The sequence below is a fragment of the Ursus maritimus genome (assembly GCF_017311325.1).
Source record: "Ursus maritimus isolate PB19 chromosome X unlocalized genomic scaffold, ASM1731132v1 scaffold_X1, whole genome shotgun sequence".
In the NCBI taxonomy this organism is placed as follows: Eukaryota; Metazoa; Chordata; class Mammalia; order Carnivora; family Ursidae; genus Ursus; species Ursus maritimus.
Window position 1 is genome coordinate 91,415,775 of NW_024423319.1, and position 25,449 is coordinate 91,441,223.

A 25,449-nucleotide genomic window follows, 5' to 3' on the forward strand; every position below is an offset into this window, starting at 1 on the left:
GGGGTAGGGGTGCCACAGGACAACTATACAGTGTAACAGAAAATCATTAATCTCGTAGTACCGGTTACCGACAGACAGTGCTGTTTGTGCGCTTATCACAATGGAATCGACGAAGTTTCAGAGCAAGGAGATTGGAAATACTTTAAGACGGGGCCACTGCTACAAAAAGAAATAGTGCAAACAGGAAAACTGATGCAATCCTAGCAACGCTGCGGCCTCCACCAGCCCAATGGCAGGGCGGTAGGAGGCTGCGCGCCCCGCCTTCCCCAGCGCCCGGCTCCGGGCAGGCGCCGCTCCCAAGTGTGGCAACCCAGCGCCGCACCCCGGCATGGCCCCTTCTCGACTCATCTCCTCCAGAAAGAACAGAAAAGAAACTCCAAGAAAGGCACAGGCTGAATGCAGGGCGTCAGCCCAGTTCCATTCCCACCAATGTAGAACACAGGCCCCCCACCCACTGCAGGAGAGGGGGAGGGAGCCCCAACCCTAACTCCCGCCACCACTTTCCTCTCCTCTTGGCAAAGAGGCCCCTTCCTCCAGGCAGCCCCGCCGCGCCCCCTGCACGTACGCAGCCCCCGCAACTTTGCAGTCCACCCATCGCCCATCGCGCCCTACAGCCAGAAAGAAAATAGCTTTGAGGGAAAGAGGGTGAGAGATGGGGCCAGGAAGGGTGCTGGGCAGCCACGGGCGTCCCGCCTCAGTGGCCCCAATTGCTGAAGCCGATCTCCTGCTTGTATCTGTTGGTGAGGATGTTGGCTTTACGCGTGAGTTTGGAGAGCACAGTGTGCAGCCCGCGCAGGTGGTAGTGGAACTGCTGTTCCAGGTCCTCCTCGCCGGCTTCCGCGCCCTCTAGGTGGCTCAGGTCCACCAGGATGTCCTTGGACTTCCAGGCGTTGCCCTCCTCGCTCCCCGCCGGCGGCGGCGGCTGGTGCAGGACCCCCCACTCGATGTCGTTGCGGATGGACTTGAGCAGCACGTAGTGGCTGTACATGTCCCGGGAGGGCGCGAAAAAGCTGCCATTGGAGCTGCCCGGGCCGGGGGCCGGGGACGTGCGCTCCTCCAGGCAGCCGCCACTGCCTCCCACCTCCACGCCGACGTCGTTGTCCAGCCCGGGCTCGGCCAGGGGCACGTCGCGCAGCAGGCTGGGCACCATCACCGTCTGGTCCATGTTGTTCACCGCGCCGATGAAGCGGTTCATGGCGTTAAAGAGCGAGTGCTTCTGGTTGTAGGTGTCGCAGATCTGCATCATGGTGGACCCGCGGGTGCCGGGGCACAGGGACGCAGGGGCACGGGGTGGCCGGCGGGGGCGACGGGCCGCGCCGGGGGCCTGGCTAGAGCCGGTGCGCTGGGATTCCCGGCTGCCGCTCCGCCCTCTCCAACTCTCGTCTCGCTCTCAGCCGGGCCTTGCGGGACGCGCAGCCGCTCGGAGCCTGGGCGCCCGGAAGCTCGCGATGGCGGCGCGTGGTCCGCGGGTCGAGCCCTGGCCTGGCTGGGGGACGGGAACGAAAGAGATTACTCACCCAGCGAGGGTGCCCGGCGGCCCCGCCCGCGCACAGCGCCCTCCCCGGTGCCGGCTCGCCCGGGACAGCGCCCCGCGGGCTCCCGCGACCGGGCGCTCCCCCCGCAGCCCCACCTCTTCGCCCGCCGAGGCCGCGGAGAGAAGGAAGGGGTGCTCCCCACCCCCGTCTCCCTCGGAAACGCCTGAGTCCCAGCACCCACGCTGACCGGGCAGAGATGGGGCGGGGGCACCCACCTCCTGCTGCGCCTCGAGGTCCCCTTGCTGCAGGGTAGCTCAGCGTTCCCGCTGTTGGCGGCGGCTGCCTGCGGGCGCTATGCGGTCAGTGGCCGGACTGTGACTGCGGGCGGCTGTGGTGGCGTAGGCCCCCTACCCATCCCAGGTGCTCAATTTATAGAGCCCCGGAAAGGTGTCGCCGGCGCTCAAGGGCCACCCCCGGTGTCTCCTCCTCCCGCCTCCCCGGCAGCGCCAAGATAAAAGGCGCGGGCCGGGATGACCGCGAGTAACACTCTCCTGGCCCCTTCTACAGCGGGGGCGGGGCGCGCCGGGCCAGCTCCGCCTCTCGCCTGATACCCGGGCGGAGGGAGGGCGCCAGGGCCAGGCCGGGCCGGGCCGGGCCGGGCAGGGCAGAGGAGGGATGGAGCAGCCGCACCCCGCCAGCCCCGAGAGCAGAGCAGGCCAGTTGGGGGAGGGCCAGACACTGAGCGGGTAAAGATGCCGGCGTCCCCACCGGCCAGAGGGCGGGCTGGCGTGCTGGTCTGGGTGGACCTGGCACACGCTCCCGGAGTGGGGTGACCGAAATGCACCCTGGTTGCAAACTGAGCCCCCAACCCTGAATTGACAGTATCCGCGGCCCAGAAACTACGATCCTGGTTTATTATTAGCCGTCGGGGAAAAGGGACCAGCAGCAGCCGCAACTCCATCTCTGGGCTCTTATGTAAGGGTGGCTGGGCATGCCTGGTGCACGTGGACGCGTGGTGTTCCCGCCATGGCCCTGGCCTTGGCCAGCGGCTGGGGGAGGGGAGCCTCAGAGCCTTTCGCCTCCGTCCAGGCCGAGTTTTTCCCAATCTTTTCTGTAACAGCTGCTGCCAGGGGTGAAGAGCAACCCACCATCTGATCTGCATGTTCTCCCAAGAGATCAGATGTGCCAATAAGGGAGAAGTAGCCCAATTCCTGACTTTTGTCCAAGTCCCGCTACTCAGAGATGCTGGCGAGCCCTGGCCATGTGGCCTTTAGGCTGCCAAAGGGCCAGGAGAGGGTGACGGTAGTTAGGCCCGGTGTTGGGTGTCTTTCATCATTTAACAGAAAAGCAGGGAGGCATGCAATAATTTTTTTTTTTTTTTGGTCCTGGTGGTGGTGGTGGAGTTTGAAATGTTCCTTTCCAAAGATAGTTCTTTAAACACAGGGTCATTGAATAGGGCCAAAGCCATGTACTGACTCTTTGAATTTAATTTTTAAGAGCATTGCACCTTAAATTTCACTTTGGGACTCCAGACCACAGCCTGTTTTCATTTATTTTTGTCTCACCATCTCACTTCCCTTGTCATGTCCTTCAATGGGCCATCTTCTCCAACAGCCCTGCAGATAATTCAACAAGACTCAAGTTTCTAATTTTAAATTGCTTTTCTCTAAAACCTTTCAGGGGTGCTTTTACTATAGTGTTTTCTCACAGGATAAAAAGTACCAAAAGAAGAGAGAGGCACCTAATAAAGGAGTTTATTTCTTTCCCTCTTTCACTTTGTGTATATTTAAATTTTTTCCACAGCAAACAATCAGACTTGGTGCAATAAGAACTGACCTGTAGACAACAGGACACTAGTCAGTGATCTCTGGAGACAAAGCCTAGCCTGCGGACCTCCAGTTCCAGGCCTTATTAGCTCTGCCAGATCATAGCACATGTTTTCCTATTGATGAAACTGGGGTGACGCTACCTGCTCACCTATCAGTCTTTGGGGGGGGGAATCAGTGGAAAGAAAAATGTTGGACAAAAAAATCATTATATAAATTTGAAGCGTGAAGATAATCCCATTTGCACCCATGGAGACTTAGAAAATTTCCCACAGGCAGTTTCCTTATCAATAAAATGGAGCTTCTCCCAGGGGCTATGCCCAATTTTGGTTAAGGTTAAATAAGATAGCGGATGTAAAATTTATGTAAATTCGAAGCTACTTTCCAAAGATTAATTGTACTTAACTGAAGGACCTCATCATAGCCAAAAGGTGTTTATGTGAAGAGTCAGAAACTTTAAAAACGTGTAAATGGGCTGTGATGAGCCACAGACCCTTTCCTCTAGTGCTTAGGCAGCAGGAGAGTACAAAAACGGTCCAGATCGATTTTAAATCTTTACAACCAATGAGACACAAAGAGCATTGCAAGAGGACAACTCGAGAAAAACACACATCCAGTTTCCAGTAGGTGATCCTCTCATTAATTAAAACATATTTGTCCCCCATTACAGATCCTCTTGATATTTTAAGTACGTATGCCTCTGGATGAAAACTTGGTATTCAGATTGAGTTAATTAAAAGCTGGAATCCTGCCTCTTTTTGTCTTCGTCCCAATTCCAACACGGTGTGATAATAACTCGCAGAAAACGGAACTCCAAGTCACCTAGCAAAGCGATCCTAGCAAAAAGGCACAGGGTGAAAGAAAGCCCCTAAAGCCTTCTTTTTGGCCTCCACCCCCCCCCCCCCCCCCCCCCCCATCTGTTTCCTTCCTTCCTCTAGTCTCGAGGTCTCTCTCCATCTTCCAGTTCTTGATTCGGCCCCTGTTCTTTGACATTTCTTTAAACACTAAGAGAGATGGCTCATGCACCTGCCTGCAAAACTTCCCAACCCGGGCCTCCTCAGCTCCTGGGTGCCAGCTCAACAACTCACGCCCACCGAGTAAGTCCGGAACGAAAAAGTCCACGGGCCAGAGCTCCGGGCCCTTAGAATCACCCCACCACCGCCCCTCCAGCTTCAGCCAATCAGATGCCGTCTGAGAATGTTATGCAAATAAGCCTTCGCGCCCCAGCCAGTCAGAAGCCACAGCCCCCTCCCCCCCAGCGTCCTCTTTCACCCCAGCCGCGCCACACTGGCGGCCGCGTCCCTGGCAACTGGCGCGCAGTCAATCTTCCCTCACACGCAGCTGGGGAAAAAAAAAATGGTTCCCTGGGGTCACTTGGAAGGGGAGCAGGCGGGCCCTGGCCTGGCCCAAGGCGGCCAGCTTCCTCTGGTTGCCCCAGGCACTCTCCCAAATCGAGATCTGGAACTGCCTGGAGATGCTGAGCCACTTGTCCTGGCTTATTTTGCCTCCGGAAAACAAAGTAAGTCTTCTGTGAGCAAATAACTTTTGAGTACACTTAGTGTAGGCCCACAGGCTCAAGGCTAGGGGCCCCTGGCCTCTGCTTCCTCCCCAAGACGCTGAAGTCTCTGTAAAAGCCTTGCCTGGGGTCTGGGGCCCACACCCGCTTCTTGGTCCGCAGCTCCGGCTCTGGAGCTCTGAAGTTAGGTTTTTTTTTTTTAAGATTTTTTTTTTTTTATTCGACAGAGATAGAGACAGCCAGCGAGAGAGGGAACACAAGCAGGGGGAGTGGGAGAGGAAGAAGCAGGCTCATAGCAGAGGAGCCTGATGTGGGGCTCGATCCCAGAACGCCGGGATCACGCCCTGAGCCGAAGGCAGACGCTTAACCGCCGTGCCACCCAGGCGCCCCTGAAGTTAGGGTTCTTAATTCGCATTTTACCTCTTAGCCTCAGCAACCAGGAAATCATGCGTTGCGGGCCCGTTTCCCAAAAAGTGTCCACAAATTACCCCTTACACTGTGTCCTTTGAGCACTTGGGAATGGTGGCATTTTAAGTGGCCAGAAATTCATAAACAAAAGGGAGAGCAAGAGTCAACCGGTGGAAGAAGGCTGACTGGAGAAATAAGAGGCTCAGCCTAGAGCTGGAGAGAAGGTAGTGTAATTGATTGTAAGGCTAGAAACCAGCCCAAGCCAAGGTAGTGGAGATTCTGGATTACTCTGAGGCAGAACTTAAAAGGAACCGCTTCGTGCGAGGTGTCCAAGAAAGAGGACAGTCAGACTCTTGTTCAAGGTCATGTCCTCCCACTGTCCACTTACACTGAAATGGCTCACAACATCCCCACCAGGTGGTCACCCTGGCCCACATTCTTGTCATTTCCGTCTCCCAGCACTAGTTGTCCCTCCTTGGAGCCCTCCTGGAGGCCATGCAGCACACCATCCCATATCTGAAGGAGGATGCGGTCTCTCTTGAATCCTCTCTTCTTCCAGCCATCTATCCCCAGTTACTACCATGGTTCTTCAGTTCGCATCTGAGGTGCTCATCCATCCTGGTCAGTCTTTGCAAGTAGCTCCAGTTTGCTTGTAAGTGTGACACCTGGAATTCATCCCAAGCACCATTTCTCCTAGGACTAAACGGAGTGGCAGGGCCACCTATTTTATTCTTTAACTTTCTGGGTCATATCTATTAGACATGGTAATGCATTTGAACTTTACAACAACCCCGAGAAGAAAGTAAGGATCAGAGAGTTTAAGTGACCAAAGTAACAGGACTGGGATTTGACCTAGTTTTCTGCTGCCAGAACTAATGTTCCTTCTACACTATCCAACAAATACCTATTTCCTTACAATGCCACCTAACATTTAATGGACTTCTTTTAACAGCTACCTCCATATGCTGCTGGTTAGCAAAATTTTGTGTATCCCATTCTTGAGCAGGGCAGATCTTTTTTGGACTAAAGCACAGAATTTTATATGTATCTTACTTAAACTTTATCTCATTAGATTTGGCTCATTACTCCAGCCGGTTTCAATGTTTTAGGTCCTAATTTTTTGCTCTAATGTATTCAGATCTTTTTTTTTTTTTAAAGATTTTATTTATTTATTTGACAGAGATAGAGACAGCCAGCGAGAGAGGAAACACAAGCAGGGGGAGTGGGAGAGGAAGAAGCAGGCTCCCAGCGGAGGAGCCTGATGTGGGGCTCGATCCCATAACGCCGGGATCACGCCCTGAGCCGAAGGCAGACGCTTAACCGCTGTGCCACCCAGGCGCCCCTAATGTATTCAGATCTTACCCATACATTTGATAACCATTCTATATATTCACCCACGTTATCGATAATAGGCAAAAGGCAGCACTCGGTAAAGGACAAAGTGCTGTGGAACATTTGGAAAACTCCTTCAGCTTGATATCAGTCCATTAATTAGCACCTTTTGGCGTATGTTGTTTCAGCCAGCTATGAATCATGTTAATTGTACAATCATCTAGCCCACATAAAATTTTTTCTTGACTACAGAATATTCTGAGCGACCTTGCTAAATGCCTTGCTCAAGTCCCAAGTTAATGGCTGGTTTTTTTTTCTTATGGGGTCAGGAAGCAGGGTATTTTTTGTCATCTGCCATGGAAAAACCACTGTCACATGGTACAAATGTGGCAGAAATAGCATTGCAGTATTCTGAGTTAAAATTGGGAGGGGAGAGTAATCTCATTGTCATTGTGATTATAGGAAACATTGTCATGAAAATTTAGTTGGGAGAAGGCTAAAACCTAGGAACAGGGCAGGAGTGAGTCTCTTGGCCTCAAACCTTAAGCTTCCAGGTTCTGGCGCATCTGAATATGTTGGAGTTAGCATTTTGTCAAATCTCATTTAAAAAAAAAGCCTCTTTAGCTTTGAATCCAGGAGGAGTAAAGCACAGGAAAAGCTGAAAATACTAAAGACTACCTTTTGTTATGTTCTCAGCATTTCTCTACGTTGGGAAATTTATATAGAAAATGAATCATTTAATTTGAGTATGGTAGATAAGAAAAGTACAAGACTCATTATAGGTTTGCTTACCTACCATATAGGGGCATCTCAATTTGGTTATTCCTGGAGCTCTTACAATTCCAGGACCTTCTTGCACCACCAGCATAGGAGGACACGGGCAAGGGGTATAACTCAGGGATAGAGCTTTTGACTGCAGAGCATAGAAGGAACCGTGACAGTGTTCTTCCTTCACTCTATCCTGTTTAAGTGTGTCTATTGGGTTAGTTTAAATTATGAAATTGGATTCAAAGTTTATAGATTATAATCTAAATTAACAGAGGGAGAAAAGATGTAAGTATCAATAGTTCATGTGTTCAAGTCCTAATTTGAGTGACACATATACAGATTCCATTTTATTATTTTGTATATATAACTTAATATATGTGTATCTATAAAAGTTATACATATACATATTTTGTATACTTATATGTATACACACAACACATTTTATTGAAGCTACAATATCATGAATACAATATTATCTGATAGAACATTTCAAGAGTTCCCCACCACAGTTTATTCTTTTAACCCTAATAATAAAAGAAATTGGGTCTAGACGAGGTACACTGGAGTTGAGCTAAATTCATCTATATCATATCAAGTCTGGACAGAGCACTTGGGCTAATCTTCGCAAGGAGCAAAGAATAGTGTGGCAAACTAAAGCCAAAAAAAAAAAAAATAGACTACAAGAGATGTGTTTGGAAGCAAATGTAACTCACAAGTCCCTCCAGCTATAGAAGGAAGAGCTCAGTAAGAATAGGAAAAGTAATAAACCATTGGGAAGAAAAAAGGAAACTGCAGAGCAAAGGAAACAAAATTTGAACAACGATAGCAACAAAATACCAACCAGCCAAACAAACAACTGGAGAGTTAATAAATGGACTAGAAACAAAACAGGCATGACAGAAAGTTAAATTCCTGCCAGCGAGTGAAAGGTTCAGATCATCACGGAGAAAAGCCACAAATAGTTAAAGGAAGTGATGGGTCTAGAAGGCAAAGACAACAACACGTGAATGTAATCGATGTCACTGTAGAGATCTCAGTACGGGAAACAGAAAACAATTCAGACATGATATAGAAAATTGTCCTTAATAAAATGCATTCATCTGTAGATTGAATAGGCACACTGTATACCAGGTAAAATTATTCAGAAAAGCTGACGTTGAAAAACAAGCTAGTTATATGTTTCAACTTCAGGGAAGAAGAAAAAAGTCTTCAAGTATGCAAGTAGGAAAAGAAGTCACCAGAAAGACGGTGGTTGCAGGGGAGGGTAGAATCAAGCCAGCTTTACGGAAACATTCAACAACAGGAGACAGTGGAACTATAAAAAAGAACGTGTGAGTCAAGAATCTTAAATGACTTGAGTAAAAAAAACAATAGTCAGAAGTCTCAAACATGAGCTCAGAGCTTTTCTTGAAAGAAAAATTACTCAGGGATAAAATTCTGCCAACAAAAAAATGAATCAAAAGAAAGAACACAGGAACAAAGAAACGCTGATGAAGAGATTCATGGTGAACTTGAATCCATTGAAATACGGAAGGAAGATTAAAGTGTAGGTAGGATGGTTGCAGAACAGAATGGATATTTTGAACACCTACAATGTGAAAATAATGCAAGCATCAAAATTGGAAGATGGGAGGATAAAGTAGCAGAGCCGATCAACTTTCATTGCAGTAGGTCGGTCAATGAAATCTAAAACCAAATTGCGCCATTTACAAAATGAAGACACTAGCATCTTAATAATTCTCAAACTATTTTTTCCCTCGACGTAGAGGAGTCCTTGAGGAACTAATATTTTCTATAGCAAAAAATCTCTTTTGAAGTTCAGTATTTCCTCCCGTGTCACTTCAGTTACTACTCAAAATTCAAGTAAAATTAATTTTAACATTTCTATTTAAGTAGCATGTAAAAGAATGTTCTATTTCATTTGAGTACTAGATGCTACTTACATAGGTGTGCTCAATTAGTTAAACTGACACTTTACTTATATTTGAACACTTTTCTTCACACGCGTTATACTTGAAAAATTGTTTGGAAATTCCATTTATATAAACTACCCTGATAGTTTGTCAACAGTCTGATCTGGTGAGCTGGTTTGGAATTAAATGCTCTCAGTACTGTTTTGGTAAGAACATTTGTGACCCCAAATATTACGTGGGAGTAAGAAAGCAGTAAGCCATCTGAACTCTGGACCTTTAGGACACCAACTACTGTTCTTGCTCTCTGCTCCTGTCAACTGCAGTTCAAGAAGTCCAGTGTTGGCAGTTTCGAAGCCTTGGTCTTGGAGAGATGATATTCTCAGAGGTGATTCCATTAAAACGGCATTTTTCTATAAATGCCCTGAACACTGTTTCTAAAAGTGCATTCACACAGCACATTTATGGATGGCTATCTGCTTCTGTTATGCTGCTCTTTGTTATGTATCTATTGCAGATGATTCCTAGAACAGGAAGCCTGGTATCTACCATTCTCTCTGTGAACTCTGCCTTTCTTTAACCCTAAAGGTAGAAAAGTTGGTGTGAGCGGAGTTCTAAGAGTCTCCTACGTACTCATCTACACACTGAACCTGGCCAGAGGAGTAGGTTATTTTTCTATAGCATATATATTGTTTATCACACCACCGCACGAAGATTATCCTTGCCAGTTTGGCCTGCAAAGATTGGACTTTAGGTCGGCATTGGTCCTGGGCAGTCCGAAATGCAACTCGGGCACGTGGTCAGTTTCCTTTTTTCCTAAATGGCTTCACGATTAGTAGAAATTTGGAAATAAACTCATGTGTACACCATTATTGAGCACCCTGAACTTTGTTTTAATTGTTGCTTCATTCCTAGAAAAATATTAAACAAGGAAACATATGTTTTCCAACTTTAAGACAGTGTCTTGTGTAATTTTATTTTGTGCAAAGCGGGTCATTACCTTGTCCCGAATTATAAAGTGCGTGTTTGTGGCGTAGAGTTCAGCTGGCAGTATTTGTCATAAATGTTTATTTGGGACTACATAGTGTCTGTAGAAATGACTTCCTTGCTTTCTGTTGGAGGGACTTAAATATTTCAATCCTGATTTAAAATATTAGCAAACGTTACATGAAAATGCTGAAGTGGTTCCAGTAGTGATTAGATGTGGGGTTTTAGAAAAAAACCACCTTGATTTACATAACAAAACATCCGTAAGAGAAAACAAGGTGGCTAGGTGTTAAAACATCTCTTTCCTGTTTAGTCTCCTTCACTGGAAGGAGATTCTCTAAATCATTGGGCTTTGGATTCAGAATCCAGAATATTCCAAATTGAAGATTCCTGGGAGTCTGTGAAATATTCAATTAAGAAATTCTAAGTGTGGTTTTAGTGTTTGTTCATTCCATCCTATTTTTTCCATTTAGTTTTAGACAGCACGTTCACCTTTGTTAGATCCAGGCTGAAGCAAATTGGATGCCATTAAGAACGGCCAATTCAGCTGCTTTTATAAATGTTGTTCTTGACCTACTATAGGGACCATGCCTTTTGTACGTTCAACCAATTGGTTCAAGTACTTCACATTTCTTTGTTCCGTTTGTGTAATTCCTCCATGACGGGAAAATAGAGTGCCGGGATTATTACTACCTAAAATAATGTTTATTCAGATTTCTGTTTTTTATTTATTCAAGCAAAGGCATAAATTTGCCTTCTGTCTAGAACACAATCCTTGACCTGTGTTCCCAGACAGAAACAGTCTCCTTCTCCTCTCCTCTCTTCTCTCTCTCCCCAATGAAAGGACCAGAAATTGAAATGGGAGAAATGCTTAATGGGAAGACGATGTTCTCCCAAATCCCTAACCATTTTGGAATCCTACTGCAATTCACTCAGAAAACGTAAAGTGTGCAGGGAGGTCAAGTTCACCCACAAGATACTGCATGAAGTGATATATAATAAATTAACAAAACAGAAAAAATAAACCCACAGCACATTGCAAAGCAAGTGATTAATTCTAAAGTTATGACAGCATTCTCATAAAGACAGTAGAAACGTCCGATTAAATTTGTATTATGATACAAAATTAGGTAGAAATAAGTTTTCTCTAACAAACATTCTATTTACTGAACAGGGTGGCAGGCCACATCATGCAGTGTAAAGAGCAAAGTATCTGGACTCAGACCCATCCCCCATCCTCCCCCCTCCACACACACCCCAACCCCAGGGTACAGATCACCTTTCTGCCATTTCCTACCTCGGTGAGCTCAAAGAAGACTCAAAGCCTCAGTTTCCTCACCTTGCAGAGTTAATGGAAGGATTAAAGATGAGGTATGCACGTTATAGAGTATCAGGCATCGGGCCAGCAGTAAGTGTGTCACCAGCTGCGATACATTTCCACTGTGTATTGCATGTCTGTATCAGGAGGCCGTATATGAGAACTGTGAATGTATTCTCAATCCCCAGATTCATGTCTTCCTTCCTTTCAAGCAAGTTTCCTGTAATTCTATCATTGAATTATTTTTTCTCCTCTGGGATTTCAAGCCTCTTCTTCTGGAGTTTATTGTAGGCTTTTGTCTCTCTTTCAGCGCTGTCATTTTTTAAAAATTTAGTTTCATTTATTTGTCTTTTTTCAAGTCATATTGGATAGTCTCTCCAAGCCTATCTCCCTGTTACTCACTCCTGATATCAGTAATATCTATTCTGCTTTTTGTCTTTCATATGTGGAATTTTTTTTAAATCAACAATCTGAAATAGTTCATTTAAAAAAAGATTTTTTAAAAATCATGGCGAATTTGCCAATATTTGATAAAATTGGATTGGGTGTACATGTTGTTTATTATTCTCTAGATTTTTCTCTGAGCTTGGTTTTTTAAAAATAGACTTTTGTTTTTGCTGTTTTGGCTTTTTTTTGAGCAGTTTTAGGTTCTTAGCAAAGTTGAGAGGCAAGTACAGAGCGTTCCCGCATACCTCCTGCCCCCACACGCCCAACGCCTCTTCCACTGTCAACATTTGCTATAGTCAATGACCCTACACTGGCACACCATCTTCCCTCAAAGGCCATAGTTTCCATTACAAATATGGTCTGTATATCTGTAATTATTTTGTTATTTTGTCCATTTCCTGAGCCCTACCAGTACATTTTATATCTCTTTCTCAGCATCTTATCATCCCTTACTATCTCTTCCTTGAGCCCTTTTCCTTCTCCTTTTTCAAAGCAATCTTTCTGGGTAACTCACGTATCATTGTTCGTGTCTTCTGCATTGAGGGCAGCTGCACTTTTCCAGTTGTGCATTTTTTTCTTCTTTACGTCTCTCCTACCTTCACACAGAACCCATCAATAAATCGCACTACCTCCAACTTCACTATATCTCCAGATACGATCCCATTTTGTGCCCCTTGGCAGTTAGTTAGAGAGGTCAGGTATGGCCAATGACATGAAAGAGGAAAATTCACCATGGCTTTCAGGAAAAACTTTTTAAAAGAGGACAGGCAGCACTGGCATGCCCCTTTTGCTTTTTTCTAGTTGCCCTTCTTCCCTTCTTCCTGTTGGAAAAGCAGCTTGGTGCTTCAGATGCAGCGCCCATTTATCACCGTAAGGAAGATAGCCACATATGCTGATACTAAAGCATGAATCTGGAAGCAGCTGGGTGTAGATGACATCTATGAGCAGCTCTATCAGCCATAAACTGTCTAGCTCCATATTTCCTTTTACATGAGAAAAATGGATTTCTATTCATTTAAGCTACTGTGGTCAGTTTTCTGGTACATGCAGGTGAGCAGCATGTTGACTGATGAACACCATGAATACAGCATTTGTTACTTTCCTACGCCTGTCGTAACAAAACACCGCAAACTTCGTTGTTTAAAAACAACAAAAATGTATTTTTGCCCTTATCCTGGAGTCCAGAGTCCAAAATCAAGGAATCAGCAGGGTTGCTTTCTTACTCCTAGAGGCTCTGAGGGAGAATCTGTTCCCTGCTTCTTGCCTGGTGTCTACTGGCTGCCGGTAACCCTTGATATTGCTTGGCTTGTATATGTGTTACTCCTATGTCCGTGTTGGTCTCCATATGACCCTCCCCTCAGTTTCTATGTCTTGTCATTTTCTCTCTCCCACAAGGACACCAGTCATTGGATGTCGGGCCCACCCCAATCCAGGATGATCTCCTCTAGAGATCCTTATCTTATTTTCATCTGCAAAGACTCTTATTCCAAGTAAGGTCACATGCTGAGATTCAGAGTGGATATATTTTTGAGGAGGGGCACCACCTGACCCCCTACGTGTGTGTACACACATAAATGGGATAGTATGTATGCAGTTTTACTTTAGAGCAGTCCTTTTATTTATTTATATACTTACTGATATTGTACTTTTTACTCGATTCTTCTCTTTCTCTCTTCCCACGTCAACCTGCATCGTCCTACTCCTGTAATTCATGTTAACATATTGTGTATCCTTTTTTTACCCACAGATATCTAATCCTATGCAGACAGAACGCGCGCACACACACACACACACACACACACACACACACACACACAGAGTGTTGGTTAGCTATTCTGCATAATGAACTACCCCCAAGCTCAGTGATTGAATATGGCCATTACTTAGTATTGTAGTTCATAGGTCATGAGATTGGATCTGGTTACTTTTGGCTGGGCTTGCTCATGTATCTCAGGATCAGCTGGGGTCCCGTTCTAGATTGGGTTTGTCTGGAGTAACTTTTAACTTTGCTAGAGTGGCTCTGCTTCACCATCTCTCAACTTCTTCCTGGGACCAGTGGGCTAGCCCAAGTATATCCTTCCCATGGAGACAGCGGAAGTACAAGCAGGCAAATCCAACCACACAAGCACTTTTTCAAGTGTCTGCTTGTGTCGCGTTAGCTAACATCCCGTTGGTTAAAATCATAGTCAATGGGCACAGAAATCTGTTCCATCTCTTGATGGAAGACACTGAAGTTCCATTGGAAGGGCCTGCATATAGGAAGGAGCACAAAATAGGGTCCATTCATGCAGTCTATCTCATGGACGGATATGAGAAACAAACATGTCTGCCTTCATGTGGTGAGTGTTGGCTTCACAGAAATAGGATCATATTATGTAATTTGTTTGCATCTTGCTTTTCTCAGTGACACCATGGAAATACCTCTAAGTCATCTTTTTATCTCTGACTCAGTTTTTAATTGGCTGTATATTATTCTATCTTGTGAATCTATAATTATTTAACTATGTGTAATATATTTTGTAACCATATATATATATATATATATATATATAGTTACGTATATATAAATATGCAAAACTTTCTTGATGGGTATTCGTTTCCTTTTTTTTAAATTGGTTATTCATTTTGAAGAGTACAGAAAAAAATCCCTTTGGGGTAGTTTTCCAGGAATGAATGTCCTGGGTCAAAAATATGTTTATCGTTTACTCTTGAAACCAATACTACGCTATATGTTAACTAACTAGAATTTAAATAAAAACTTTAAAAAAACAGAAGATATGTTTATTGTTGATAGAAACTTTCAAGTGATTTTCCTTTTTTTTAAGATTTTATTTATTTATTTTAGAGAGAGAGAAAGAGAATGCGTGGAGGGGCAGAGCAGAAGGGAGAGGGCCAGGCAGACTCTGCACTGAGCTCAGAGCCCAATGCAGGGCTTAATCCCATGACCCTAAAATCATGACCTCAGCCCAGGTCAGGTTACTTTTCAAATGAGGCTGTGATACTTCACTTTTATCAGTGATTTTTCCCTTTTATCAGTGATTTATGACACTCTTCCTTACATTACTGCCAAGAAGTGGTGGCGTTATTCTTTATTAATCTTCACCATTTTGTTGCACATAAAGTGACCACTGCTTCTTCATCTTTCATTTCTCTGTTCGTGAATTTTAGCATCTTTTCATATAGTTTGTCATTTGAGTTTGCATTTCTGTTACTAGTTTCTTTGTACCCTTTTCTCAGTTTCCTATTGGGCTGTTTTTCATTTTCTTGTCAATTTGTAAGAGCTCTTTGTATATTATAGAAAGTATGTCTTTGATTGGCTTAGGGGTTACAATATTTCTCCAGGTTTTTGTTTGTTTATTGACCTTCTTTATAGTATCCTTTGTCATGCAAAAGTTTTGGTTGAGGCTGTTTTTGCTATTTAAATATTTATTAAATTAAATGCTTTTTGAAACACCGCTATGCCAGCTAAGCCGGTGTAATAATCATCAGGAGGTTGAGTGGGGGAAAGGGATCCTCTCTTGACACTGCCTGGAGCTTCCTCCAAATCCTCAGTGCATGCGAAAGAGAAATGAAATAGGGCATTTCAATTATACCTCTACAAAATTGAAAAAGGAGAGAGATAAATGAGAAGTCACAGGTAAAGAACATGTGATTGAGGCCCCCACAACTGTTATTTAACAGAAAAAACCCCACTTGGGTTAACCAGGACTGAAGGAGGAGCTCTGCCAGAGCACTGTATTCGTTTCCTAGGACTGCTGTCACAAACCGCCATGAACTTGATGGTTCCAAGCAACAGAAATGCATTGTCTCACAGTTGGAGACAGTGAAATCAAGGTGTCAGCAAGGCTGCTCTTTTTGGAGGGCTCCGAGGGAGAATCTGTTCTATGCCTCTTTCCTAGCTTCTAGTGGTTGGTTGCTGGCCATCCTTGGCCTTCCTCAGCTTGTAGATGCTTGACTCCAATCTCTGCCTCCATCATTGTGTGGATTTCTTCCCCATGTGTCTTCACAGGGCCTTCTTTAAAGGACACCAGTCACTGGATTTAGGGCCCACTATAATCCACTATGACTTCATATTAACTTAACTAATTACCTCTGCAAAGGCCATATTTCTAAATAAAGTCACATTCTGAGGTTGTGGGTGGATATAATTTTTTTAAATTAATTTATTTTTATTATATTATGTTAGTCACCATACTGTACATTCCTAGTACATTTACATTTTCTATGTAAAGTTCCATGATTCATCGTTTGCATATAGCACCCAGTGCACCATGCAATACGTGCCCTCCTTAATACCCATTCCCCCACCCCCTCTCCCCTCTGAAGCCCTCAGTTTGTTTCCCAGAGTCCATAGTCTCTCATGGTTCATTCCCCCTTCTGTTTACCCCCCCTTCATTCTTCCCTTTCTTCTCCTACCAATCTTCCTACTTCTTATGTTCCATAAATGAGTGAAACCATATGATAGTTATCTTTCTCTGCTTGACTTATTTCGCTTAGCATTATCTCCTCCAGTCCTGTCCATGTTGCAGCAAATGTTGAGAAACCATTCTTTTTGATGGCTGAGTAACATTCCATTGTATATATGGACCACATCTTCTTAATCCAGTCATCTGTTGAAGGGCTTCTTGGCTCCTTCCACGATTTAGCTATTGTGGACAATGCTGCTATGAACATTGGGGTGCATATGGCCCTTCTCTTCACTACATCTGTATCTTTGGGGTAAATACTGGGTGGATATAAATTTTTTAAGAACACTATTCAACTTAGTACAGTCTGCCCTCTGCCTGCTGCCCCCCCACCATCACTTCCATTCCATGTGCAAAATACATCCTCCAATGTCTTAACTCATTCCAGCACTAACTTTAAATCCAAAATCTCACCTAAATATCATCAAGTTATTCGAGAAGTTAACAATCTCAAGAAGTTCCAAATCTCATGTAAATCATCTAAATCAGGTATGGATGGGATTTGGGGGATGATCCATCCTGGGGCTAATAGCTTCCTTCACATGTGCAGACCTGTGAAACTAGATAAGAAGTGATCTGCTTCCCAAAGACAATGATGTGACGATCATAGGATATTCCCATTCCAAAGGGAACAAATAGTCACAGAATCTAGTATCCCCTCAGTGGAGAGCCCGATTCTGTAGGCTCCGCCACTGAGGTTCCTGTCCTAAGTAGAGTGGTACAGTCAGCCCTGCCTTCAATGACTGTCCTTGCGAACTAGATACAATTTTGAATATGTATGGGCAAACCTAGCTCTTCCTTTATAATAGCTTCTGTGTTTTTAATCTCAGTTAAAAATGTTTCCCCTTTTTAGTTGTTTAATTTTGTGTTTATATCTTTAAATCTTCTGAAATTTATTTTTTATATCATGGGAGATGGAGTCTATTTGAATTTTTTTTCCAGACAAATATTCAGTTGTACCACTTATTTTAACAAATCCATACTTTTTCCAAAAAGTGGTTTGAACTATGACTTTGGCCATTTATTAATTTCTCAGATATTTTGGGAAGTAATTCTTGACTCTCTCTTCTTTCACACTGATTATGTTGTCTCTTCCCATGTCAATATTATATTGATTTGATAAAAGTGGCTTTTCAATATATTCTGGTAAAAGAAGACTTCCCTCACTGATCTGATTTTCTGAATGTCTCTTTTTATCCTCCAAAAAGTCCATATGAGAGGATAAAATGAGAGTATACAGCTGCACTAAACATTTGGTGACCACTAGGCAAAATTAAATTACTTAAAATTAATTAAAGTAAATTAAAATTAAAATTAACCAAAACTTGAATGACATAAGTAAAGTAAAATTAAAAATTCAGTTCCTCAGTTGTACTGGTCACATTTGAAGGGTTCCATAGCCACATGTGAACTGGTGGTTACTATACTGAACAGCTCAGAAATAGAACCTTCCCATTGTTGTAGAAAGTTCTATTGGATAGTGCTACTCTAGAGTATCGAACTTTCTTTGTTTCTGAGGATGATTCTTCTGGTGTGAATTCTTCCTCTAATTTGTGGTACATGTTTATTTACTTCTCTTTTTCTATTTTTGCAGGTGAGGGAGTGGTGGTGGTGGTACTAATATCTACATATAGGCCATGTAACATCCTTCCTTCATTTTGCTTATCTTTAGATGGTGGCACTTCTGAAAAAGGCCACTACTTGATAGTAGCGTGAGGAGTATTTCTGCTTTCATCCATGACAGAGCAATTGGAAATGGACTTAGCCTCCCACCATTAAAAAAAAAACAAAAACAAAACACAACTATAGAACTGGAAAAAATATATGAGACAACCGTTTTCAGGCTTTAGACAATAGGCAGTACAAGAGCATGACCCTTCAGAGGATGGAAACATGGGAGATGAGCCTCTAGCTCACATTATTTTTCTGCCTTGGGGGTACTTTTTGGGTCATGGTGCCGACCAAGCAGAATATGCCAGTCTCACTGAGCTGAGGATATCAGAGTTTGGGGCAGCTGGAACACATGGGATTTTTTGAAGGTGTACCAAAGATGAGGGAGCTGAGCAGAACAGGGCTTAAAATAGCCAATATAGTCGTGGGATTAAAAACAGAAAAGTTGGAGGACTCACACTATGCAATTTCTAAGATTACCATAAAGCTGCCCAAATCAAGACAGAAGACAAAGAGTTTAATGAAACCAAATATAATACATGAATAAGTAGATAAAACTACACAATCAGTTGATATGTGAGGCCAAGACAATCCAATGAGAGAAAGGAAAGTCTTTTCAAAAAGTGTTGCTACAACAAGTGGTTATCCTTACGTCAAAAATAAACAAACAAACCTTACCTCACACCATACACAAAAATTACTTCTAGATTTATCATAGACCTGCGTACACAAGATAAAATTATAAACTTCTGGAATAAAATGCAGGAGACTCTCCTTATAACCTTGGGGAAGCAGAGATTTCCCAATCAGGATGTAAAAGAAATTTATCATTGCAAATTGTAAATTGGGCTTCAGCAAAAGCAAAAAAGTTCTGGTCATCCAAAGTCCGTTAAGAAAATGAAAAGGTGGGCGCCTGAGTGGTTCAGTTGGTTAAGCATCTGCCTTTGGCTCCGGTTATGATCCCAGATCCTGGGATTAAGTCCCGCATTGGGGGTCCCTGCTCAGTGGGGAGTCTGCTTTTCTGCCCCTCCTCTGGCTTGTGCACACTCTCTCGCCCTCTCTCGCCCTCTCTCTTGCTCACTCACTCTCAAATAAATAAATAAAACCTTAAAAAAAAAAAAGAAAATGAAGAGGCAAGCATGGTCTGGAAGGAAATATTCACAATACATATGTCTCATGAGGCACTTTATCCAGAATTCATTAAAAATGCCTTTAATAATAAAATAATAAGCAGCCCAATTTTAAAATGCTTCAAAAGACACTTCACAAAAGAAAACGTGCGAAGGCCCCTAACTGCACGAAAAGGTAGTCAACATCATCAGTAATCAGAGAAATGCAAATTAAAACCACAGTGTGACACTACTTCAAACCCACTAAAATGGCTCAAATTTAGAAGTCTGATAAAAGTAAACTTTTGGCGAAGATGTGGAATAATTGAAACTCAACCTTGCTGTCAGGAGTGTAAAAGAGTTCATGCACTTCGGGAAACTCCGTTTTTCGTAATGAGAAACGCACACCTGTGCTCTGACCGTTAATTCTACTGCATTCATTCAAGAGGAATGAAAACTTATGTCTGCACAAAGACTTGTACAAGAACGTGTAGAGCCCTTCTAGTCATAATAACCCCCACCTGGAAACCGTCCAAACGTCTATTAACAGAAGGCTGGCTAAAGAAATGCTCTCTAGTCACACAATGGAATACTAGTTGGTAATGAAAACGAATGAATCGCTTATACCCGGGACAACAAGGATGACTGTCAAGAACACGCTGAGCAAAAGGCGCCCAACACAAAGGAGCACACGCTCCATGATTGTGTGGAGAGGAAGTTCAAGAATGGGCAAAGCCAACCTACGGAGATGGAAATCGGAACAGTGATTGTGACGATGGAGGGCGGGGAGGGCTTGAGTGATTGACTGCCCTGGGGGCACAAAAGAGCTTCCTGGAGTGATGGGCCTGTTCTCTAGTGTTCTTGATGGGGGGTGGTGATTACGGAGGTGTATACATTTACCGGGACCCATTGAATTGTAAACTCAAGATCTGTGCCTCTTATTGTAGGCAAATTTGACTTCGAAGGAACAAAGCAAAGGAACACTGTGAGGGGGATGAAAGGAAGTAAGCTGTGTTGCCTGTGGCTTTCAACCAGGTAGGTGGCTTAGAAAATTGTGTATCCAAATCTGTATCTCTTCCCTGCAGGTGACCTGTCTCCATCAGCTCTTGGCGCACCCCTTAAGGGGAAGGTCTCTTTCACAGGGATGGTCGGTTATTTAACTCTTCAGCTTTCTGGAATTGTTTCTTTCATGGACACGTGTTTTTTATGGTTTTTTGTTTGTTTGTTTTTGTCTTGTTCGGTTCAGTTTTTTCTTTGCTCTCTGGCTCCCGCCACCAGCAACCTTGTGGCAAGCTGTTGTCAACTTTGCCGTATCTAGAGGAAGTTTATCTGGGCTGGGGAAAACAAAGATGGCATATCCACAGTGCCTTTTCTTCACCTTGGCTTTCCCCGTAGTGCTTCAGGGTGGAAAGAAGTCTACACAGTGAGGGGCCCTACTCCACCATAGCCGGCTCACCGCCCCAGCCCATCCTCAACAGGACGAGGCTTGCCTCTAGATGCCTTGAGATCTGGAGCGTTATTGGTTAGCTACCAACAGCGGCCCATGACTTTACCGGAGTTCCACTGTGCTTGGCGGATATGCTCTATGGTGTGGGTCATAGTAGCCATTTCTTAGCTTCATTGTGACTGGAATTTTCTTTCGTTTTCCTTCATTCAAAGCTGTGGGCTTGGAGCGAAAGAGTGGGACCAATATACCTTTACTTCACCATCTTTTGTTGGAAACCTCGAGTCTAATGTGAGCTCTGAGAAATCCAGACGTGGTCCTGCCACTCCCATGCCTGACGCCTTTGACTGGCCTCCACGGCCAGGCAAAGACAGAGTCCCAAAGCCCTGGGGTAGCTCGCCAGGCTCTGTGAGGCCTGCCTCCGGTTTAGCTCCTCAGCCTCATTTTGCTTCTGGCTCCGCAAATCTAGGATGCCCCAGTCACTTTCACCTTCTCTTATCCTTTTAAGAGAACATTTATTGTTCTTCTCCAAATTATGAAAGTGACTGTAGTTAGTGGTAGAGAATTGGGAAAGAGAAGGATAAAAAAGGCACCGAAAATCACCTGTTGTCACGCTTCCCAAAAGATAGCCACCAATATATCCTTGTGTCTTATTTCATTCCAGTATTATTTCTCTACATAACAGCCAGATAGTATTTTTATATGTTACATATTTTATATATGTCATTTTAAGGCAATGAGTCTTTTAGAGTCCTTCCACTCCATATTTTATTCTGAGCATTTTCCCTCACCTCACCATCATAATAGTGATAGTGAATATTAATAAACACTTACTATGCCCCAGTACTATGGGGCTAAGCACTTGACATGCATTTTTGTGTTTAATCCTCACAACCACCTATGAGCTGGGTACTACGATCTTCCCATTTCACAGATGAGGAAATCAAGTAACTTGCTCGAAGTCACCCCGCTACTAATTTTGGAGCTGGAACTTGAACGCAGGTGAAGCAAACCTCGTAACTCCCCTGAAGGGTCAAAGGAATTAAAAAAAATCATTAAGTATTGAACAGATACTGAAGAATAATTATAACTTATATGTAAGGTATAAAGAATTGTGATACAATGAACCAAAATATTACCCCCTACCCAGTGTCAGGCAAATGCGCTTGCTTTTGACAGTTCTTCAAAGCAGTCTTCCTTGAAATGATCACGATGAGAATTAACAAACATGCGGGTCCTAGGATGAAAATCCCCCGGTGTAAAGGAGACAATGGCTCCCCCAATCCCTCGGAGTAGCGAGTCCAGATCGGTTGGTTGCTCTGATTCTGGTGGATGCTCCTTGGGTGTTCCCTTCCCCAGCCTCAGCAAACTTGTGCTCTGAAGGGGGCCAGGGCAGTCAGAACAAGGCCACCTCCAGTGAGGTCGACGGGGCAGCCTTGGGAGCAATGGCATCAAAGTGGGCAGTGATTAGGAGATGAGTGGGGTCTGGGCTGGTGGCAAGATCAGCTCGTGACGATCACTCTAGACAAACAAAGCAAGGACCCACCTAACCAGCCACAGCACCTAACTAGGTAGTGGGTGACTCTGAGTCATTCCAGGAAAAGTCGAAGGACCTGGAGGCTTTAGGAACCCTGCGAGGTTCAGGGGGCTCAGCGTGAAGGTGTTTTTGTTACTATAGCCATTTCTACCCACACCCTCATCTGTGCCCCCTCCTGGGCTAGTGTGGGCTGAGCTAGGAAGGGCTAATCAGTAGTTAACAAAATGTAAGTTTCACGGCCCAGACCACTCACTTCATTCAGCTGTGGTGGCTCTCCCACCACTCTCCAGGGTCCCCAGGGGTAAACTCAAAAGTTGCAGAAGTTGTCCTCCATCAGACAGACACTTTCAAGAGACACGGGAAAGCAGGGGGCAGAGGGGGGCTTGGCCACACCAGTGTCTGTGCCTCTTCTCCACCTCCCATTGCCCCCCGCAATGTCGTTCAGGACCCTTATCGTATCTAGACTGAATTCCTACGGTAGCCTCCTAAGGAGCTTCCTTGCTCCCACCCTGTCTGCTGTATTTGCCACCAATTCGCTTCCTTTCACAATTGCGTTTAAATGCCTAAAATGCACCTGGATTTCCAAAGTCAAAATCATATAATAAGTTCTGTTCAGAAAAATTCCACTGCAAACACTATCTCCTCACCCTGCCTCTTCCCTCTCCTCTACAGGTAAATATCTTTATTAGTTTTTCATTTGCCCTTCCAGTAACTTCTTTTCTGGGGGCAAATACAGCAAACATGTATGTCTGTATATGTGTTTATTAGTATTTCCTCCCTTTCTTAAATATAGGATAGCATGCTAAATACACTGCTTTCTATTTTTTTTTCTGAATGACATATTCTGGAGATGTATTTATGTATAGAAATTGTCCTTTTTCCTTTTATGGTGGCTTCACACTCCATCGTGGGGGTGTACTATTCCTTTTCCAACCAGTCTCTGTATTGAACATCTGGGTTATTTCAAATCCTTTTATTGATGACAAACTTAACAACAACAAAAAATTTAGCAGCAATGTCGTTCCCCTGCTCAAAACCCTCTACGGCTTTCCATGGCCTGCAAAATCCAGATGCCCTGGGAGGTCTAATGTCCCAAACAATCTACTTCCCCAACTGGTTCTCCCCCTACCCACCCCAGACCCTGTGTAGCAGCCACAGGGGAACCTGTCCTCTTCATTTCCCAATTTTATTTCCCCAAATGTATCCTCACATTGCTCACGCAGTTCCCTCAACCGAAATTACTCTTTCCTCCTGTCCCTTCCCTCCCACCTCTTCTGTTGGTTGAAATGACTCCTCAATCCCTAGAAGAAAAGTGATCCTTCCAGGACTCCTTTACTGAGTCCTGTCCTCATCCACACCTTCCTCCAAGTGAAATTAATCACTTCCCCGTGGGATTCCTGAAGCATCGTGCTTATATTTTTATATTTCGTTTTTGCAATTTACATCATGCAGTGTTTTCTGGTTATTTATGTACATTTCTCCCCCTTCCCAAGTAGATTATGGAAAAACGATTCCTGCACAGAGCTTTTACATGGTTAAGTGCTCAATACATACTCGTCGAATTGTTTGTTTTTATTAAATGTCTGTAAAAATAAAGCACACATAATAACTAGGACCAACATTGCTCATGGCTTTGCAAACCGAATGAATGTCACTCATCGTTTTGCTTGCTTTGTTTTTCTCTACTGGGTGGTGGGAGAGGGCCCAAAGCAATTCCTGAAGAAATAAGATTTCTCGGAACAACTGAAAATTGTTGTTGTGTTTGTACAGCATATTTATGTAGTTTTAAAATTACCATTCTTTGACACATCAACCTTCCTCTTATTAGCTTTTTGCCAACTACACTAAATTTCAAATTAGGTTATTTAGGTCTTACTCAGAATGACTGCCAAGCACTTGCAGAGTTCAAAGGGTTTATTGATAACTTAAAATCAATGCTTAAATTTAAGGTCATGACTTATCACTGCCCTATGACATTGATATGGCAAATTCGAACTGTTCCTGGGGCCTCTTTAATAGGTGTGTAGATCTGGCCTCTTGGAATCCACTAGAAGATCCTTGGAAATATTTGATTTGCTTCTTTCTGTTGTAAGAGAAACAACCCTCCCTCCACAGTTTATGAAGCATCATCAGAAAGAGTCCTAATGAGCTCTTCCAAGGGAATTTTATCAAAATTAAGACAATGCAGTACACAATCTCTGATTGTAGAGATAAAAGTCTTTCTAGACTCTTGGGAAACCCCAAAGGTCACACCAACACCGATGGGAGGCTGTTTAGTTCTAATTGACATGAATTTTTTTGGTGGGTTAACAAATGTTAATTGTAGTGGGTCTTCTATTTAGTCCATGTATAGAGCCTAAAGTCTATACCTTAAAAGACTTAGAATCTCATAAGAGCAATAAGACCTGTCATTGGGAGAACTATCAAGGGGTTGGCGGCCATCTTTAATCCACCACAGATTTGGTCCAGGATAATGACTATGCACATAAGCAGATCCCAGGACTAGCTCTAGCACAGAACCCCCGTTCGTAGCACTGTTCCTGTCACTAAATACATATTTAGTAAATTAACAAATAGAGAGTCGAGATATCATAGAGGAAAAAATTAAAAGCTGGGCTTTGTGGTGAATTATGTGCAGGAGGCAAAGGAGAGGAGGGAAGCACAGTGATGATGTTACGAAGTTGGGAAGTGGGTGGTTATACTAATAGCAGTTTCAAGAAGGGAATATTAGCTCATTTTCCGATGGATTAACTTTCAAAAACCGCTGAGACCATCCCTAGAAATTGTCAATTTAAAATAATAAAAATAATAATGCTAGATCATGGCTTAAAGGTAAGGGCATAGGTGAAGATTTGGAAATCATAGAATTCCAAGCACTAGTTAAAAAGGAAACAAATGATTTCATCCACGGGAGAGACTGTAGCAGGAACAATTTTAAACAGTCACCGAGCAGCGCTGTTAATGAACACTATTACAAGAACATTTTTGTTGACCTTATTAGGGTTGTTCCCCCGTTAGCGTTGGTAGGTGCTCCATGGAGATCGGTAGTAAAGATACCTCGACTCCGAGAAAGAGCCATTTGCGTGCCAGAATTTCAGAGTCTTCTCAAGTTGTCTGTTAAATCTGTGATCCGATGAAATATGGTCGACTCACATTCCATTCCATGTTTCAAGTTTACATTTTTCTATAAATGTTGATCCGGCTGCCGCTAAGGCAGAGGAAGCAGAAACTTCTT

General features: G+C 43.8%; 1 protein-coding gene and 1 long non-coding RNA gene across 3 annotated transcripts in view; one reads left to right on the top strand and one right to left on the bottom strand.

Annotated features, from left to right (window-relative positions):
- Positions 1-6: 6 nt before the first annotated feature.
- MID1IP1 (MID1 interacting protein 1) lies at positions 7-2,031 on the bottom strand. Of its 2 annotated transcripts, none has more exons than XM_040632993.1 (2): positions 1,751-2,031; positions 7-1,486 (listed from the first exon to the last, which is right to left on the bottom strand). In XM_040632993.1, exon 2 carries the CDS (start codon positions 1,244-1,246, stop codon positions 695-697), a length of 552 nt encoding a protein of 183 aa, XP_040488927.1. In that variant the 5' UTR covers positions 1,247-1,486; positions 1,751-2,031; the 3' UTR covers positions 7-694. The 2 variants fall into 2 exon arrangements, with proteins under 2 accessions (XP_040488927.1, XP_040488933.1); XM_040632999.1 differs by having other exon boundaries at positions 1,723-2,031.
- Positions 2,032-4,596: 2,565 nt separating this feature from the next.
- Positions 4,597-25,449, top strand: part of LOC121103352 — a 40,034-nt gene continuing 19,181 nt past the window's right edge. The window contains exons 1-2 of the long non-coding RNA XR_005835523.1: positions 4,597-4,820; positions 20,181-20,268. This is a non-coding gene — a long non-coding RNA (uncharacterized LOC121103352). The remainder of the gene's footprint in view (positions 4,821-20,180; positions 20,269-25,449) is intronic.